General features: G+C 42.3%; 1 protein-coding gene across 2 annotated transcripts in view; it reads left to right on the top strand.

The window, feature by feature from the left end:
- Positions 1-15,352, top strand: part of CCSER1 (coiled-coil serine rich protein 1) — a 615,589-nt gene that overhangs the window by 132,978 nt on the left and 467,259 nt on the right. For both annotated transcript variants that reach the window (XM_060187734.1, XM_060187733.1), the window contains exons 2-3: positions 7,124-8,452; positions 14,191-14,375. In XM_060187734.1, coding sequence (XP_060043717.1) covers positions 7,165-8,452; positions 14,191-14,375 — 1,473 coding nt within the window. In that variant the 5' untranslated portion in view covers positions 7,124-7,164. The remainder of the gene's footprint in view (positions 1-7,123; positions 8,453-14,190; positions 14,376-15,352) is intronic.

Genomic DNA, 15,352 nt, shown 5'->3' with positions numbered 1-15,352 from the left:
CTGGCTTGTATTGCCAGATGTCTGTGTTGCTGAGATCAGTTAGATACCAATATACACTTGGATCTAAATATCAAGTTTAGTCATCTTTAAGCTTCATTTAATAGGGGTCTGCTTGGTCTTACAAGTCATTTGCCTCTGGTTTTAGTGCTGAGCTGTGAAACATAATGAGAATGAGCTATTAGAAAATAAATAATACATTAGAATAGATTTATTAATCTGAATTCCCTTTTAAGTATAGGTGGCATGTTTATAAGTAAAAAACAAAAGAAAACCTCTTGATATTTTTCTTTTCTTTTAAAAATTTCTTTATTGGGAGATTAATGTTTTACATTCAACAGTAAATACATTAGTTTGTACATGTATAACATTTCTCAGTTTTCCACATAACAACGCAACCCCCAGTAGGTCCTCTGTCATCCTTTTTGGACCAATATTCTACCCCCCACCCACACCAGTGTCTTTTACTTTGGTGCAATACACGAACTCCAGCTCAGGTTCTACTTGTGATTCCTCTTCTAATCTTGTTTTTCAACTTCTGCCTTAGAGTGAGATCATCCCATATTCATCCTTCTGTTTCTGACTTACTTCACTTAACATGATTTCCTCAAGCTCCATCCAAGATGGACTGAAAACAGTGAAGTCACCATTTTTAATAGCTGAGTAGTATTCCATTGTGTATATATACCACAACTTGCTCAGCCATTCATCTGTTGTTGGACATCTGGATTGCTTCCAGGTTTTGGCTATTATAAATTGTGCTTCTATGAACATAGGTATACACAGATCCTTTTGGATGGCTGTGTTGGGTTCCATAGGATATATCCCCAGGAGGGGAATTTTAGGATCATAGGGTAGGTCCATTTCTAGCCTTCTGAGAGTTCTCCAGAGTGTTCTCTACCAGCAGTGCAGGAGGGTTCCTTTGACCCCACAACCTCTCCAACATTTGTTTCTGCTACCTTTTCTGATATATGGCATTCTCACAGGAGTGAAGTGGTGTCTCATTGTTTGTTGTCTTTATTTACATTTCTTTGACAATCAAAGACTTGGAGCAATTTTTATATGTTTCTCAGCCTTTTGGATCTCTTCTGTGGTGAATATTCTGTCCATGTCCTCTCCCCACTTTTGGATGGGGTCATTTGTTTTCTTGTTGTTGAATTTGACAAGCACTTTATATATTTTGGTTATTAAACTCTTGTCTGATGTATGGCATGTAAAGATCTTCTCCTGCTCTGTGAGGGGTCTCTTGGTTTGGATAGTGGTTTCTTTTGCAGTGCAGTAGCTTTTTTTTGATGTAGTCCCATAAGTTTATACTTACCTTAGGCTTCTTTGTAATTGGATTCCTTTCATTGAAGATGTCTTTAAAATTTATGTGGAAAAGACTTCTGCCAATATTTTCCTCAGTATCTGATAGTTTGTGGTCTAACATCCAAGTCCTCTATCCACTTGGAATTTACTTTTGTGTTTGGTTGAAATATAGTGGTTCAGTTTCATTCTTCTGCATGTTTCAACCCATTTTTTCCCCAACACCATTTGTTGAAGAGACTCTGCTTTTCCCATTTAACTGTCTGGGCACCTTTGTCAAAGATTAGATGTCCATAAGGTGTGGGGACTTACTTCTGGGCTCTCAATTCTATTCCAGTGGTCAGTGTGTCTATTCATGTTCCAGTACCAAGCATTTTTGATTACAATGGCCCTATAATACAATTTGAGATCTGGGAGTGTGATGCCTCCAGTTCTGTTCTTTTTTCTCGATTGTTTTGGCAATTCTAGGTCTTTTCTGGTTTCAGATAAACATTTGTAGCATTTGTACTATTCTAAAAAAATGTGGTTGGGGTCTTGATGGGGACTGCATTAAATTTGTATATAGCTCTGGGTAGTATATTCATTTTGATGATGTTAAGTCTTCCAACCCATGAACATGGGATATCTTTCCACTTCTTTGTGTCTTTTTCAATTTCCTTGAGTAGTGACTCATAATTTTCAGTATATAAGTCTTTCACTTCTTTGGTTAGCCTAGATATTTTATTCTTTTTGTTGCTATAGTAAAAGGAACTGATTGCTAGATGTCATCTTCTTCTAACTTAGTGTTTGGGTAGAGGAATGCCACTGACGTTGGTAAGTTAATTTTATAGCCTGACACCTTACTGTATTGCCTCATGATTTCCAAAAGCTTCTTACTGGAATCTTTAGGTTTCTATATGTATACTGTCATGCCATCTGCAGATTGGAAGAGTTTGACTTCTTCTCTTCTAATGTGTATCCCTTTAATTCCTTGCACCTGCCTGATGGCTATGGTAAGAACTTCCAACACTATGTTGAATAGTAATGGTGATAGTGGGCATCCCTATCTAGTAAATGATCTGAGGGGAAATGCTTCCAGGTTTTCACCACTGAGTATGATGTTGGCTGTAGGTTTGCTATATATAGACTCCACTATCTTCAGGAATTTTCCATGTATTCCCATTTTTTGTAGTGTTCTGATCATAAAGGGTTGTTGTATTTTGTCAAAGACTTTCTTTGCATCTATTGATATGACCATGTGGTTTTTGATCTTGCTTTTGTTGATGTGGTGGATCACACTGATTGATTAATATATATTAAACCAACTTTGCATCCCTACGATAAACCCCACTTGGTCATTATTAACAATCTTTTTAATATACTGTTGTATCTGTATCTATAATTTTATTCAATATTTTAGCATCTATGTTCATCAGAGATATTGGTCTGTAGTTTTCTTTTTTGGTTTTGTCCCTATCTGCTTTTGTATCAGAGTGATCTTTTTAAATTTTATTTATTTTAAAGTCTGTCATGTCAGATATGCCCTTTCTTGTGGGCTATTGGCTTGTATGGTAGTTTTCCATCCTTTCACTTTGAGTTTGTGTTTGTCTTGTTGAGTTAGGTGGATTTCGTGTAGACAGCATATTGTTGGGTTTGTTTTCTGATCAATTTTCCTACTCTGTGCCTTTTAATAGGTGAATTCAGGCCACTGGCATTTATTGATATCATAAATTGAAGATATTTTAACAGCATTCTTGTAGATTTTTAGAGTGTTCTGATATATGGCCTAATTATGGTGGTCTGACTATTTATAGGAGACTTTTCAGAACTTCTTTCAGGGGCAGGCTTGGTGACAGTGGATTCTTTCAACTTTTGCTTATCTGAGAAGGTTTTTATGTCTCCATCTAGTCTTAATGTGTGTCTTAGTGTCTTTAAGTTTGGGTTAATTCTGTTTGGGACCTTCTGGGCTTCTTGAACCTTTATGTCTTTTATATAGTCTAGATTAGAGAAGTTCTCATCTATTATGCCCTGAAGAATGCTTTGTTCCCCTCCTTCTCTTTCTTCCTCTGGTAAGCAATAATGTATATATTATATCTTTTGAAGTCATTCCATATGTCTCTGTTGTTGTTTTTAGTATCTCTTAATCTCTTTTTGAGATCTCTTGCTTCTTTTTTAGTTGTCTCTAGTCCTCAATCTTGTCAGTTTTTTCTTCAGCTTCATTTATTCTATTCTCTCTCAACTCTACTGTTTTCTGTAGTGCGTCTATTTTGTTACCCTGTTCTCATACTATTTTAGCTTGTTCAGCTAGTTGTGTGCTTAGCTCAGCTATTTCAGCTTTCAGCTCTCTAATAACCTTGACATAATTAGTGCTTTCTTCCAGAGTCTCATTTGTTGTTTCTGCATTTATGATGACAATTCTTTCAAACTCTTTACTCACACCTGTGACTATTTCCTTAACTAGCATTTTGATGTTGACCTCACTATTTTGTGGTTCAACCTTTGGGGGGATGTTAGCTGGACCCCTGTCCTGGTTCATTTCTCCAATATTTCTTCTTGTTGGCTTAACCAATATACATATATTATGAGGACCCTCTCTCAGTACTTTTCAAATTACTGATCACTCTTGCTTGGATTGACTTGTGTTTAAATAAGGTACTCAAATAATTCACAGCAGTGGAAATTAACAGTTGTTTCAGTATTATTTCAATCCCTGAGTTGGAGCACAGAGGCTGTTAAAAGCCTCCTTTGTTCTTTTGCTTCCCTGTAGGCTATGGGAGCCTCAGGGATTTTAAACTATAAGTAGGCTTCTTAGCTTAATCATTTACTCCTTACCAAGAGATAAAGCAGGGTGGGGGAGAGATAGTACAATGATTATGCAAAGAGACTCTCACACCCCAAGGATCCAAAACTCCTGGCTCAATTTAGCTTCTCTGCCAAGCCAGGCAGCACTGCTGGGCCCTGTAAGTTTCTAAATAAGTCCTGTTTATAATCTGTAGGTTCTGAGGTAATTATTCTCAATGTTCTTATCAGGAGAACAATGTGGAAAGTCTTCCACTATACAGCCCCACTGCTAAGCCCCTGAGGTGTAGCTCTTCTCCTGAGTTTCCTGGTCAGTTCTTTGTTCCCAGATGTTAGCATTGGGCTTCCCCCTTGTTGCTCCAGCCTCTGAGGGCAGTAGCAGTGGAGACTCACAGTTGCATTTGGTGAGTCTTAGGGGAGTCCCCTCCTCTCTTCAGCAGTCTTTGTTGGTAAAACTGACTGAGGTGGTGCCTCAACCGGTAAACTGCTGGACTGTTACCAACTGCTCAATCTCTCCTTAGGCTCCTCCCTGTCCATTAGCCACACTCACTGGTAGTTTGGTGGGTTCCTGAATTCATTCTAGTCCTGCCTTGTTGAGGACCCAAGTGATGTCCTTTCGTATTCCTAGTTGACCTGCGATAGGAGAGGAGAGAAACACAGCTGCTCCTGCTCCATAGCCCTGCCTCCGGGAGTCTTTTTTTTTTTTTTTCTTTTCTATTCCAATTACCATTTCAAGCCTTTAACTGGGAGTTGGTTGGACTTGGCCAGTTCGAAAGCAGGTTATTTTTAGATGATTTGTTGAAAATCCCAACATTCATTTTTTTTTTTTTTTGCCTCCAGGGTTATTGCTGTGGCTAGGTGCCTGGTCTACAAAACCACTGCTTCTGCAGGCCATTTGCCCCATTTTTTTAGAGAAGTTGAGAGAGGAAGGGAAGACAGAGGGGGAGAGAAGAACACCTGCCAACCTGCTTCACTACTTGTGAAGTGACCCCCTGTAGGTGGGGCTCTTGGGTCTTGAACCGGGATCCTTACTCTGGTCCTTGCACTTCATGCCATGTGCACTTAACTCGTTGCACTACTGCACGCCCCCCCCCCCCCCCAATAGTCAATTTATAAATGTATCAGAAGCCTTAAAAAAAAAGAGTCTATTGTGACAGGCTTAAATCATTTGCTGTAAAGGGTGATCTCCTGCTCCCTCTTCTGGCAATTACATGAAACTTCAGAGTATTATAAACCTGGCCCTTAACTTTCCAGTAAAGAAAATGAGGAAGTTTTCTTTGGGTTAGTGGATTCCCAAAATTTGGGTGGTGGATGTGATCAGGAACTGTATCCCATAGTATTGCAATTTTGTAAATCACTATTAATCACAAATGAAACCTGTTTATGATGTAACTCAAGCCTAATCATGTTAACATTTAGCACATCGATCACTATAAAATACGCAATCATGCAATCTTTACTGAACAAATATGAATCCATTCCTTTATTTAGTTTTATAATCTTGAAATCATGGTTATAATGGGACCAATTTATTTTAGTGTGGTTAAACTATAGTGTCACCTACTTCCAAGTGATCATCTCACTCAAATGTATTAGTCGGCTGTGTAGAGTTGATCTGGTGTGGCTCACCACCTAGTTAGAGTAGTTCCTATCGTGCTAATTAGGAGCCACTCTGGTGGCTAGGCAGAGCTTGGGTTCTTACTCTTGCCTTACTACTTAGCTGAGTAATGTTTGGAAAATAACACCAACCATCTAAGTCCAGATACAGTTAAGAGAGATCATCTACACTAAAGTTCTTGCTGTTTCCCCATCGATTCTTATATCTGCCACCTCTCTACTTCTTCCTTCCTCACCGCTGCCCTGACATGAATATGGTTCATATATGTCCCCTGGATGTTATCCTTGCCCATTGAGCTACCTTAACTTAGGGGTTTCATCATCACTTTGTCTTGTTTATAACTGTGTCCTGTGTGGTTTAGTTTCCTTTGCTGGAGGTTTGATTGTTTCTGTTCTTCCAAATTCAAACTCCAGGGTGGGAGCAGGTAATCCACCTCAGTTGTGTTTTTTTTTTTAGAGCAAACAGTGCTCTCTGGTTGGGATTCAGTTGATAGAAGGCCCATAATTTGAGTCACTGGTTGAGCCTGGAAGTGCATCTGGTGCTGGTTAGCAGAACTGTGGAGTGCTGTTCGAACCAGAAAACAGTGATCCTTGATGTGAGATGCTTACCACATCTAAATAACCAGATATCCTTTCATGATGAAACAGTCACTAAACTATATGACCAGTGAGAGTGACTGAGCAGAGCTCTCAGGATGGCCTTGTCTCTCAATCCAGCTCTCTCTTACACTGACCGAATGAATATTCTTGACAGACTTAACATTGTTTGCACCATACTTAGATTTCTACTTTGGACAGTTACTCCAAAACACAGGATTAATTCTGAACAGTGAATTTACAAATATTTTTAAATATGGAAAAATTAAAATGTGCTTGTTGCATGAATCAAATTCTCTATCGTGAAAACAAGTTTCTTGGAGCTGAATAGAGAGCAAAATGGTTCTGAAAAAGACTCTCTTGTCTGAAGCTCTGAAGTCCCAGGATCAATCTCCAGCAGCACTATCAGCCAGAGCTGAACAGGGCTCTGTGGATAATAATAATAATAATAATAATAATAATAATAATAATAATAATAATGCTAAGGAGACAACACAGTGGTTGTCCAGAAGATTATCCCAGGATCCTGAGGCTCTGAGGTCCCAGGTTAAATCCCTAGCACCACCATTAGCCAGAACTGAGCAGGGCTCTAGTGTCTGTCTGTCTCTCTCTCTCCCCCCCCCCCTCTCTCTATATATATATATGTCTCCATATTTATTTCACTAAAATAAGTAAGTAAATATAAATAAGTAAATACAAAGACACTACCCTGTTTCTCCACTGTCTAATTTAGAGACAGTAGCTTCTGGAATTCTCCCTATGGCTTGTAAGGGTGTCTGACTCCTGTTGCCTCTTGCTGACCCTCCCTTTCTGTTTTTCATCCCTTCAGGCTGTTGGAGTTGGCTGTCGCCTTGGAGAGTGGAAGTCCCAATGGGGGACTCTGGGTCCAGGCGGTCCACCCTGGTCTCTCGGTTGCCAATATTCAGGAAAAGTATTAGCCGGAGACATGACTCTCTCCCTCCATCCCCATCCCCCAGCAATGCAGCTGGCATTCATAGTTCCTCTCCTTCAAGCACCAACTCCAGCTCAGGCAGCACAGGCAAGCGCAGGAGCCTCTTCCGGACACCCTCCATCAGCTTCCCCCACAGGAAGGGTGCTGAGCCCAAGCAGGTGCCCCCCATGCAGAGTCTCAGCATAGCCAATGGTGCCCAGCCTGGCCAGGGCAACTCGCAGAAACTGAGCTTGGAAGAACAGGCCCACACCCGAGGCAGACATGCTGGTGGCTCTAGCAGTTCCCGGAGCAAGAAGATGACAAGATCCCTGACTGAGGATTTCCAGAGGGAGAAGGAACATTCTGGAAACAAGAGCGTCTTCATCAACTGCCTGAGTTCTGGCAGGAGTGAGACAGATGACTCAGGCTTCGCAGAGGAGGCTCCACGCCGATCCGTGAAGCAGTCCACCAAGAAGTTGCTCACCAAGTCTTTCTCCTCTCATTACAGATTCTGCAAGCCAGTGCCACAGGTGCTGCAGGGGCACCAGGTGCCCCAGGGCCAGCTGGTGCCACAGTCTGGCCTGTCCCAGGAAGTTGAGCCTGGCCTGCTAAGCTCCTCCCCACCATGTTCCAGGGATGTGCCAGCGCAAATGGTAGGGAGCTCCTTGCCATCCCCCTTGCTCTCTGCTGACCTGACCACAGTCCAGACGCCCTCTGAGTTTCTAACCCTCACTGAGGACTCCCTTTCCGAGCCAGAGGCTTCTCACAGTGACCTGCTGGGCCTCCAGGATTCTACCTCTCACATAGCTCCCCATCCTGCTGCCTCAAAGACAGCCACCCTGGACCTTTTGGGAACTGTCCCAAGGGCAGTGACAGCTCCTGGGAAGTGCAGAATAGGAGTCCCTAGTAGCACTGAACCTGATTCTGCTCCATGCTCTTCTGCTGCTGAGCAGAAGGAAGTATCCTTGCACATCAATGGGAATGGACAGGGTGCCCAGGCCCCCTTCCCAGGAGGATCCCAAAGAGAAGAGCACAGGGTGTCATACAATGGTGAAGCCATGCTGGGGACCAGCCCCCCCAGGAAACCTGGGTTTTATGACCAGCACAGAGCAATAGCTGAACGGATTAGAGGGACACATCCAATGTCAGATTCCAGGCTCATCCCTTCTGCTGACCACCATCTTTTCAACAGAACAGCACATGGATGTGACACAAATCCTGCCAAAGGTATGCTGGCTCTTCTCTGTGTAGTAGGTGGGGAATGATAAAAGAACATAGTTAAGAATTCTTATTCCAAGCTCATTTAGATGTGTTCTTCTAACTCCTGAGTGGAAAGCACCTCTTCCCAGACTTCCATGCATGGACAGTTTTTTCCTATTGATAACTTTTCTTTAGATATTTTCAATATATTACTTATTTACTTTATTATCTTTATTTATTTATTGGATAGAGACAGCCAGAATTCCAGAGGGAAGGGAATGATAGAAAGGGAGAGTGACAAAGAGACACCTGTAACACTGTTTTACTACTTGCAAAGCTTTCCCCTTGCAGGTGGGTACTGGGGTCTTGAACCCAGGTTCTTGCTCATTATAACATGTGCGCTTAACCAGGTGCACCACCATCTGGACCCTATTTATTTTTAACCAGAGCCCTGCTCAACTCTAGCTGATGGTGCTGTGGGGGATTGAACCTGGAACCATGGAATCTCAGGCATGAGAGTCTCTTTGCAAAACAATGATGCTCTCTATCCCTGCCCTTCACTGTAAGATTTTAAACTTATTTCAATTGTATTCTACTAACGCTTGTCTTTAGCAATATTATTCATTTTGTAGTTGTCTTTTTCAGATTCTGACTCTCGGAAGTTGGGCTGTAGCACAGCGGGTTAAGCGCAGGTGGCGCAAAGCACAAGGACAGGCATAAGGATCCCGGTTTGAACCCCGGGTCCCCACCTGCAGGGGAGTCGCTTCACAGGCGGTGAAACAGGTCTGCAGGTGTCTATCTTTCTCTCCTCCTCTCTATCTTCCCCTCCTCTCTCCATTTCTCTCTGTTCTATCCAACAACGACAACAACAATAATAACTACAACAATAAAACAACAAGGGCAACAAAAGGGAGTAAATAAAAAAAATAAATATTAAAAAAAAGATTCTGACTCTCAGAGGATAGTGGGAGGAAAGCTAATTTGTGTTGTATTTAGGTTTTTAATATTTTTTTTATTTTTTGATAGAGACAAACAGAAGTTGAGAGGTGAGGGGAAGATAGAGAGGGAAAGAGACAGAGAGACACCTGCATCCATGCTTTACCACTTGCACAGCTTTCCCCATGCAGGTGGGGACCAGGGGCTTGAACCTGGGTCCTTGTACACTGTTTTTGTTTTTTTGTTTTTGTTACCAGAGCACTGTTCTGCTCTGGTTTATGGTGGTGTGGGGGATTGAACCTGGGACTTTGGAGCCTCAGGCATGAGAGTCCGTTCGCATAACCATTATGCTATCTACCCTCCACCCAGTTCTTGCACACTGTAATGCATGCATTTAACCAGGTGTGCCACCAGTTGCCCCTGTTTTTTATTTTTTGTAATGTTACAGTATTAAATGAGGATGTTTCTTGACTTCTGTTATGGTTGGAACATGGGCAAAGTCTCTCATTTCCCTGTGACAAGTGTCTACAGAATACTCACTCCCCAACCTAAGACCTTTCCCCCATCTTGCACCAGGATCCCTCAATAATGCTCTCTCCCTTCCTTCCCCAGGGGCCTTTGCTTTGGTGCCATAAACCATGCCTAACCCAGGTTTCACTGTGTGCTCTTGCTTTTTGGAGAACTGTCTTTTCAGGCATTCATTCCCAAAGCCCTGGCATTTGTCAGTGAAATGGATAATTTCTAGTCAGTGAAATGGATATTTTCTAGTCAGTGACTTTGAAAGAAACTTGTTAAATTTAGGTCTTACCTGGTATCCCTTCCTCCCTTTTTTGACATGGTGCCAGCAGTCTAACCTTGAGACTCACACATGAACCCACAGATGAGCCAACTTCTTGCATTGCTTTTTCAACTTTTTTCTTTTTTCTGAAGGGGAGAGAGAGAGAGAGAGAGATAGGGAGAGAGGGAGAGAGGGAGAGAGGGAGAGAGAGAGAGAGAGAAGGAGAGAGAAAAGGAGAGAGAAAAGGAGAGAGAAAAAGGAGAGAGAAAGGCAGCACAGAGTACTTTGTACTTTTCCAGGTACAGAGCTCTGCTGTTTGTCTGTCTGTGCTGCCCCATGAGGTGCTACAGATCAAGTTGAGGCTTCTCACATGTGAGATACCAGCTGAGTGCTGAACTCCTGCCCTTCAGCCTCTCCCCATTTTAACAGAGTTTTGCTATGGAGTTTAGATCACTGACTGGGCTTCATTCAGCCTATGTTGAGCTGGTTTCCCTCACAGAGTGACTATTACCACCATTTTTATTTTATTTATTTATTTATTACCTTTATTTATTGGATAGAGACAGCCAGAAATTGAGAAGGGGGAGATAGAGAAGGAAAGAGACAGAGAGACACCTGCAGCCCTGCTTTACCACTTGTGAAACTTTCCTCCTACAGATAGGGACTGGGGGCTTGAACCCAGATCCTTGCACACTCTAATACTGTGCCCTCAACCATGTACACCACCACCCAGCCTCGACTACTACCACTGTTATCAGTGCTGCCAGGAGGACCCCTGGTTGGCTGTTATGCTTCTCTCTGCTAGTCTGTGCAAGAGTGGATGCACTTATTCCTTTAATCCTCAGATTATGTGAACTCACACCAGAACTGCAGCGTATCCTGCAGGCAAGGCAGCAGCAGACAGACAGGCTGTGCATTCAGAGTCACAGTGTTAGCAGTTACTTAGGATGCAGACATTATTGGCATGGCACTAGCAAGATCCCCACTTTACAGAATGTGAACATTCCCATCTGGGGATTGGGACAGCTGGTAAGTAGAACAACCACATTATCACTAGTTCTAGAACTAGTTTTCTGCAATGGCCAGGACTCTTTCCACGACATTACAGACCTTACTAAATTAGCAAGTAGAAAAATTAAAGCAAAGTGTATATGGTGATGTGTAGAATCATAATACCTTTCATCCAATGGGTCCTTGCAAAAAGATGCCATTTTGAAGGTTTTCAGTGGGTGAAGTAGTTTTTCATCTGCATTAATATTTTTCTTACCTGACACAAGAGAAGTTTTTTTTTAAATTTTTAATTTCTGTATTTAAAATTTTATTTATTTATTACCTCCAAGTTTATCCCTGTGCTCGGTGCTGCCACTATGAATCCACTGCTCCTGCCAGCCATTTCCACTCCCCCCCATTTTATCGGATAGGACAGAGAGAAATTGAGAGAAGAGGGGAGATAGAAAGGGAGAGAGAGGGAGTCCGGTGGTAGTGCAGGGGTTAAGCGCACGTGGACCAGCATAAGGATCCTGTTTTCAGCCCTGGCTCCTCACCTGCAGGGGAGTTGCTTCATAGGTGGCTGGCTTCACGGGTGGGTAACAGGGAGATGACCAGAGACACAGGGCTGAGCTGAGAACGCAGTTTAATCCTTATTCAGGAGCGGGCAAACATGTGCTCTTCTGTCTTTCTCCTCTGGCGGCAGAGAGAGACTCTCCCAGTACGTAGGGTAGGGGGAGGGGAGAAAGAGAGGCGCGAAACTAGCAGGGACTAAACCACAATCTGGGGAGGTAGGGGGGTAGGGGTGGGGGTGGTGGGGGTGGTGGTGAGACCAAACCAATGTGAAGCACACAACAGGTGGTGAATCAGGTCTACAGGTGTCTATCTTTCTCTCCCCCTCTCTGTCTTCCCCTCCTCTCTCCATTTCTCTCTGTCCTATCTAGCAATGATGACATCAATAACAACAACAATAATAACTATAACAACAATAAAAACAAGGGTAACAAAAGGGAAAATAAAATAAATTAATTAAAAAATTTATTTAACAAAAGGGAGAGAGAAAGAGAGACACCTGCAGACCTGCTTCACTTCTTATGAAGCATGCCCCCCTACAGGAGAGGAGTGGGGGCTGCAACCCAGGTCCTTGCATGGGTCCTTGGCCTTAGTACTATATACATTTAACCAGGTGCACAACTTCTTGCTCCCCACAAGAGAACTTTTATGTGTCAATCATCTTTTCCCATTGTTTGATACTGTTTGTACATTAGGCTGAAGTTATACCTGCTTCAGTATGATTTGAATGAATATTCCCTGACTATAATATAATCACAACTGTAACAGTGATGGTGGTAGTTAACCTCATAGAGACTTAATCAGTGTCCAAACATAGTAAATAATTTGTGTGCTGTAGCATTTAATGTAAGATTTCTGCATGACATTTGTTAGAAATGAAGATAAATAGCTTTATGAAGCCACTTTGTTCATAAATGTGGACTCCGCATTGGACCAGGTTAATGACCATTTGAAAGGACTACCTTTAAAAGAAGGGTAGGGATAGAATTCTTACTTAGACATGTTGGCTGTCTTCAGTGTCACATTGAATGCTATATGTATTTATCTCTGTGCAAACTAGAGGATAGTCAGCAGATAGCTTTCGACTGCTAACCTCTTGACTAGGGTCCTAATTGCAAGCCATTTCAGACATTAAAATCCTGTATCTGATACCTTGCTGCTTGTTTTCAGATATCAGCTATTTATTCACATGGCTTGCAGCTTATAAAATAGAGATAGCAAATACATTGATAAATACATCAGTAAGGAAGAGATATGTCTAGCCTTCCTCTTTGTGTGGATATGTCTTTCTGTAATTTATAAAGATCTTATAATCAGGGAGTTTAAAATTTAGAACCACTTAAGCAAATGTATTTTAAGAAAAGGAAAAAGAGCTGCTATGCATGCTGAGTTCTGTGTTTTGGTACAATGAAATTTTATCCTGTAAATATTAAATATAATGTAAATTCAGGCTATATTTGTTGTGAGTCACTACAAAATGCATGTCCAAATGTATTTTGTGTGCATTCACATTAAAATCAATAGTGAAATGCTAAGGGGCCTGGCGGTTAAGAGCATATACCCTCCTCACCACACTGAAGGGAGCCTCTATACTGTGGTCTCTCTCTCTCTCTCTCTCAATTGAAAAGAAAGAAAAGGAAATAAAGAAAGAAAGGAGGGAAGGAAGGAAGGAAGGAAGGAAGGAAGGAAGGAAGGAAGGAAGGAAGGAAGGAAGGAAAAACAGCTGCACAAATGAGACTGCTCAGATAATCTGCAAGATCCGGAGTGTATTCTCTCAACATTGCCTTAGAAAATGATAATGACAGGGGTGAATACTGGCTTACTTTGTGAAATTCATGTCAACATGCATACAGACCCTGGTACTAGTTCCTGGACTCCACCTGCAGGGGGAAAGTTTCATCAGTGGTGAAGCAGGGCAGCTATCTCTCTCGCTCTCTGTCCTTCCTTCCCTCTCAATTTCTGTCTCAATGCAATAAATGAAGAAGAAAACATTAAAATATTTTATTCATAAATATACAGATCTTTAAAAAATGTACAGTTGTGACATCTGTGATGTGACTCATTCCTTTCCCAGTAAAGGAAGTGATTTGCTAAAATATTATTACTGATAATAATAGTAAATAAATAGCAGGCACATTTCCAGGAGAGCTATCTTGATGGTCATTGGGCAATGTTTGCTAGACCTTCTCTAGTAATACAGAGTAATGGCAAGTAGTATAAATGCACTTTACTACTGTGAATGCCAGCTCTGCATCTAACTGCACTCCAAGTCATCATTCAAGGAAGACAGAGACATAAGAAACCACCAACAGGAGTCTGCCAGCTGTTATCTGCCTATTTTAAGAAGTAAATTTTACTGGGCACCTCTTGTTTGTGCCTGGAAAAATAAATGAATGTACATGTCCTCAATAACAAGCACAAGAGTCTCCTCCTCTTGGCTTCCAGGGGTTAGTTAAGCACTTATACTAATTAATTTCATTCTTGTCCATAGTTCTTGCCAGTAGCCTCAGTCCATATCGAGAAGGAAGGTTCATAGAGAGGCGACTACGGTCATCGTCAGAGGGAACAGCAGGCAGTGGGAGGACGGTCTTTAAGCCCAAAGACGGAAACGTGGAAGATGGTACAAGTCTGAGGAAGCCAAGAGCAGGTTCATCCTCTTCAAAAATGAACAGCATGGTAAGTTTGTGTACAGGGCTCCAGAGAACTGAGCCATTCTGTTTTTATCAGATGTGTTTATACTTCAGGGAAAAGTGAAAACAGGTGGTGACACACATGGTTGAGTGCACATGTTACAGTGCACGTGGACTCAGGTTCATGGCACCCAGTCCCTACCTGCAGGGGTGGGGAAGCTTCATGAGTAGTGAAGCAGGGCTGCAGGTGCCTTTCTGTCTTTCTCCCTCTCTACTTCCCCTTTACCTCACCATTTCTGGCTGTCTCTATCCAATAAATAGATTAATTAATTAATTAGTTTAAAAAATAAAGTGAAAACTACTTGGAATTTGCAGCCTTGGTTTCCGTAGTTGGTGTCACAAGTCAGCAGTTATCCCCTTAGTTCTTAGCAACATCGCCCCGCCAGATATTCGTCGGGATGCGGCATCATCTAAGTTCATTTCCCACGTCTACGCTCGACCGGACCTGCCAATATACGCGGATATCTTCGCCCACCCTGTCCAATGCTTGATGTCTCATCACCCAATCTGGTACCCTACGCCTACACTGAACTTCTCTGTTCCAGTCTCTTGGAAACAGAGTTGGCAGTCAGCTGAGGTAAAGAACAAACACCTCATCACAGACCCCTGCAAGCGTCAACCCGGCTTTGACCTAGCACGTTATGATTGGGCCCTCTTCAGTCACTATCGAACAGGCCATGGCCAGTGCGCCGCTATGTTCCATCGCTGGGGAGCCAGAGACGACCCAAACTGCTCCTGCGGCTACAGACAGACTATGACCCACATAGTCAATGACTGCCACCTCTCCAGATTCAAAGGAGGTCTTGAAAATTTACATCAGGCTCAACCTGACGCTGTTGACTGGCTACGGAAGAAGGGCAAATGCTAGAAGAAGAACATGAGAGCACCATGCAAAGGGTTCGTGAAGTGGTGTTGCAGTGTCTCCCCATCTCTCTCTATCTTTCCTTGTCCTCTCTTTAAGGT

The sequence above is a fragment of the Erinaceus europaeus genome, chromosome 3 (assembly GCF_950295315.1).
Source record: "Erinaceus europaeus chromosome 3, mEriEur2.1, whole genome shotgun sequence".
NCBI lineage: Eukaryota > Metazoa > Chordata > Mammalia > Eulipotyphla > Erinaceidae > Erinaceus > Erinaceus europaeus.
Note: the sequence above shows the minus strand (reverse complement) of the source record. Positions and strands in the feature narration are given on the sequence as shown.